This window comes from Poecilia reticulata, linkage group LG6 (genome assembly GCF_000633615.1).
Source record: "Poecilia reticulata strain Guanapo linkage group LG6, Guppy_female_1.0+MT, whole genome shotgun sequence".
NCBI lineage: Eukaryota > Metazoa > Chordata > Actinopteri > Cyprinodontiformes > Poeciliidae > Poecilia > Poecilia reticulata.
The window spans coordinates 31,244,152-31,249,191 of NC_024336.1; the positions used below are offsets into that span (position 1 = coordinate 31,244,152).

At 45.1% G+C, this 5,040-nt stretch overlaps 1 protein-coding gene across 2 annotated transcripts in view; it reads left to right on the plus strand.

Moving 5' to 3' along the window:
* The window catches only part of LOC103466852 (cyclic nucleotide-gated cation channel beta-3-like), a 26,854-nt gene that overhangs the window by 7,694 nt on the left and 14,120 nt on the right, over positions 1–5,040 (plus strand). Inside the window, exons 14-18 of one of the 2 annotated variants that reach the window (XM_017305211.1) lie at positions 1,691–1,905; positions 1,951–2,090; positions 2,164–2,313; positions 2,404–2,457; positions 4,730–4,851. In XM_017305211.1, coding sequence (XP_017160700.1) covers positions 1,691–1,905; positions 1,951–2,090; positions 2,164–2,313; positions 2,404–2,457; positions 4,730–4,851 — 681 coding nt within the window. The remainder of the gene's footprint in view (positions 1–1,690; positions 1,906–1,950; positions 2,091–2,163; positions 2,314–2,403; positions 2,458–4,729; positions 4,852–5,040) is intronic. The other variant, XM_017305212.1, reaches the window with a different exon arrangement.

Sequence of the window (5,040 nt, forward strand, 5' to 3'; positions counted from 1 at the left end):
GGGAGCTCACTGGGAACTCACTGGGAACTCACTGGGAGCTCACTGGGAGCTCTCTAAGAGCTCACTGGGAGCTCACTGGGAGCTCACTGGGAGCTGACTGGGAGCTCACTGAGAGCTAAGAGCTCACTGGGATCTCCCAGTGAGCTCTCTAAGAGTTCACTGGGAGTTCACTGGGAGCTTTCAAAGAGTTCACTGGGAGCCCAGACTACTGAGGCAGCTGTTAGACTCTCCTTTCTGTCCTCGAGTTGAAGCTTGAACTGGAATACGTTTAGCACCAGATTTATTTTTGCTCGCAGTTGTTTGTATTTTAAATTTGCATATTTTCTGTTCAACAGAAAAATGTAGTAATTTACTGTTTATCTGAAATTATTGTAGATTTCTTGAACACATATATTAATTAGTAAATGTGTCAATCTTGACATATTTTGAATTGTTGAATGGCAGCTACGATGTGTGATGAAGCAGAATGCATTTCTCTGTATTTGTACTTGATTTATTATAGATAAATGCATTAAAGTTTGAATTTTAAGGCGTAATCCTGGAGAGTCATTTGGTTCAGAGATGTAAGTTTGATGCCTTGTGAAGTGTGATAAACTTGCACAGACTCAGAGGTTCTGGCCGTGGATCAGGCTCAGCTGTATTTAGGATGTTCACTGCTGCAACTGGTTGACTTGTGGGAATAATTCATCGAGATCCAAATTGTCAGAATTACAGTCCTGCTTTGAAATGAGCAGCAGCCATATTGGATTTTTATGCCACATTTTTAAAATACCAGCACATTACAAGTTTCTCCACACATTTATATACAGTTGCATTAAATACACATGATTGCAGAGGAAGACTGGCATTGGTCCATTATTTCAGTGAAATGACCTTTGACCTGTGGACCTTTGACCGGTCCTGGTTTGGAAGATCCAGAAACGATGCAGCAGGTTCACCAGCACCTTAACGTTGGTCCAGAACGAGAAAATCCGGTTCATAAAGTCACTGGCTGGTTATCAATGACTTTTATTAACAAAATGAGTAAAAAGACGATCAGGAACTTACAGCCGGAGATGAATTCAGCATCGACGGTCTTGATACTATGCATAGTTAGACAACTTCTCTCCAGAATGCAGGAATTTATCAACAAAATAACTCAGCCTTCAGTTATAACGTATTATAGAAAATTAACTTTTTGCATGTTTTTGTGCTTCTATCTGTGTCTCTACTGCTTTGGTCCAAACGCAAACAGAAAAACAAACTAAGCTGGTGACATTCAGCGGAACTCCTGAGTGAAAATGAAAGAATAATGAAAACTAAAACTACCAACAGGAAACTGGAAAAGACGAACAAATGAGGATAAAACATGATAAAATGGTGACTGATGTCAAAGTTCAGTGTGAAAGTTGAGAAACCAGGTTCATCCAACACACTGATCCCTGTGGGTCGCCTCCAGAGGTCAAAGGGCGAGAGGCGGGGTCACCTGGCCAGGTCGCAAGGACAACACAGAGAAAGACAGGATAAACAACCACACACACACACACACACACACACACACACGTTTGACATGTTCAACCAGTTGACAGGACAAGGCAGAAATGTTTTCAAAAGTAATATTTCATTAATGAACTTAGTGAATTAAAAGTCAAAAACCTGCTTCTAGCCAGACACAAAGCCTAACGTTGACCTCTGACTCCTCCTGCTGCAGCTTCCTCCAAACTGAAGCCCGACTTGGTTCTGGAGGACATGGAGTCGGACAACGAGGACCAGAACCGCCCCAAAGCTGCAGGATCCCAGGGCCCCATGGGCGACTCGGCCCAGCAGGGGAGAGGGAGGTCCGGCTCTGTGGAGGCTCTGGGGAACTGCGCCGCCCCGCAGGCCCCGCAGGCCCCGCAGGCCCCAGTGGCCCCGCAGGCCCCAGTGGCCCCGCAGGCCCCAGTGGCCCCGCAGGCCCCGGAGGCCCCTCAGGCCCCGCAGGCCCCGGTTTCAGACAACGGCACAAAAACATCTCAGGAAGACGCAGAGACCCAGACGGGCCGCTGGACGCCGTTCATCGAAAGCATCAAGAAGGAGGCCGAAGGCGTGGCGCTGGCCTCCATGGAGGAACGGTGAGCCGGCACTGGTTCAGGAGGATTCCTCTGCAGCACACAGCATCCCTGTAATCCAGTGCATCTGCTGCAGCCTGCTGCAGGAGCGCATGGAGATGACCCGCCTGGCCGAAGAGGTGGCTCGGCAGACGGCAGAGATGGCGGTGAGGCAGATGGCCAGCGAGGGAACCTCCATCAAACTCTCCCTGGAGAGCCAGGAGCTGTTGGAGGAACCGGAGGCCGAGTGAGAACGTCTGCAGGATTTCATCTGGGACCAACATTATGAGGATCCTGACTGACTGTTTTAACCTGACTGACTGTTTTCTGCTGCCAGATTGCCAGCAGCACCAGAAGAAGACAGCAAGCTGGAGCCAGGAGCTGATGCAGAGTGAGTATCAGCCTGTTTCTTAAACCTCTCCATCCTCTGTGCAGCTCCTTGTTCTGCATTTCCTGCGTCCAGAGGCTCTGGGAGGCGAGCACCGTGCTGAGGTTTTAAATTCTACCCAGTCACTAACGTTTGCCTGTGACTCATGTAATGCACCGGCTCGACGCCATGATGCTTACTTGAACTGTAAACCGTCCTCCACTGCAAAGAGAGCAGAGCTGAGCCCAACGAGGCAGCTGTTGATGTGGATGCAATATTTCTGAACGGTTTTGTTCCTCCGCTGCTAAAACTAAAACTCTTTCTGTTCACTGATTGGTCTGCTATCGGAGACAATCCAAGTGAATGGAAGAAAACCCAGACTGAGATTTTTATTTGAGTGGAATTGCACAGAAAAGCGATGGCCAGGATGGGATCTTCTAGATCAGAGTTTATCTTCTTCTGAACTTATATTTCATCAAGTTAGTTCGTCCTCCGTCTCATTATTCTGCTAGAAAATTGGAAAAATTTAGTCAAACTTAGAGTCAGATAGTTACACTTTTTCTACAGTCTATATAAATATCTAATGTCAACTTTAAATGGCCGTTTAAGAATATTTTGCTGTTAGTGATTGGTAAAGGTTTTCTCATTTACAGACGATTTCAAAATAAAACCCATTTCCTTTTGATAGTTTTTTATCTTAAAGTTTACCCAAATACTAGGACAAATGAATAAATAATAATAATATTAATACATTATGGTTACGTCACCGCCGCTCTGAAGCAGATTTCTCAGGAGGTCTCGCAGCAGATTGTGAAATCCCGCGAGCTTTGCTTCAGCAGCGTTACAACACCTCGCCATAGCAACCGTAGCTTCCCCTAGCAACCGTCCCCACGGTTGCCCCGGTAACGGCCGCTCCTGCAGCTGCTGTCTGATCAACAGCAGCGAACCGAGCAGGTTCTGACCCGCTCCTCGGTCCAGCTGGTGGTTCTGATGCTGGGGGACATTGGAGACGGGAATACTAACAGCTCGTCGGAGGAAGTGAGTACCGAGAACCGGCTCTAAAACGAGCGGTTCTTCCAGCCGGAACAAACCTAAACGGTTCCGACTGAAGCCATCTTTGGTTTTCATTATCGACAAAATACAATAGAGAATAAAATATAAGATCAAACTGACTGATGAGAACAAGAACTGGAATGAGGAAGAAAAACATCGAGGTCAACATGTCAGATATTTAAATTAAACTAAAGTCTTTGGTCGTTTCCAGCCTTGAATTAAAATGTTTTGAGTTTCCTAATGATCGATGGAATATAAAATAGAATCAAAAAGTTTCAATCAAAAATAAAATTATTATATTTTAGCTTCATTTTAATGCCACAATATTGTTTGAATAAGTTTCATTTCAGTCCCAAACCAGCAGAAAAGATGTGAAATAGTTTCTGTATCTGTTTTACAAAAAATCTGTCCAATTTATTCCTACATTCTGTTTGTTGGAAACATTCAAGGAATTATTTTGAAGTGAACTTCCTGGATCTTGTACTCGCTGCTCAAAGTGTTAATGGCAGAAAAAAGCTTACAGGAAAGCCATTTATCTGCTGTGACTAACTAGCCTTAGCATTCATGACAGGCTATGCTAGCTGCAGCGCAGCAGCGAGCTGCGGGAAGGTGGGGAAGACAGGGTGATTGACAGCGCTTAGACCCGCCTCCCGGCTCTGATTGGTTGTTTCTAGGTAGCGCTGAGAGAAGGCAGAGACTATCTGTCTCAACATGGAGACAGTTTCAACAAATATGTAGGAAAATATTTCTTAAAGTCACAGGCTGCAGCTTTAAAGGAGTTGGACGTTTGCTGTTTAAGAGAAAAGCTTCTAGTTTTCAGATTGTTTTGGATTCGAATAAACTAATTTATTGTCGGCTATAAAAACAGGATTTGGATTCGTTTGGTTCAAAAGACTTTGTCCAAATTTCATAAATTAAATCAAAGTAAAGTCAACTTTTCAGTAAAAACCTCTGGATAAACCAGATTCTACTTTTTATGAAAGCTTGGTTCTAAAAACATAAATACTTTATATTGTTTTTAATATTTTCAATTACAACAAAATCCTGTGTAATAATTTTAACCTGATTAAAAATAAAAAGTCTGCATCAACCTGAGGTCTGCATCATTTTTGAACTGCAGTTGGGACCCAAAAAAAATCAGTCCATGGACCACCAAGGGCCCCGGGCGCCGCACTTTGGACCCCCTGTGTGCCAGCGTGTCCAGCCATTCACTGAAACCTCAGTCTGCGGTTCTGTTCTGCAGAAAGGACGGGTCCGGGCTCCAGGACGAGCAGAAAGCCGAGGAACCGGCAGTCCAGGAAGCAGGTAGAGACACAGCTGAGGAGCAGCAGGAGGAACCAGAACCAGAATCAGAACCAGAACCAGAAAAGCAGGAAGTGTGTGCAGCAGCTGTGACGGAGCAGCCGCAGAAAGCAAACGATGCTCCGACTTCTAACACAGAAAAGGTAACGTGTTTTTTCTCCATGGTTTAGCTCATCTAACTGGGATCGTTCCCGGTTAACTGGGATCGTTCCCGGTTAACTGGGATCGTTCCTGGTTAACTGGGATCGTTCC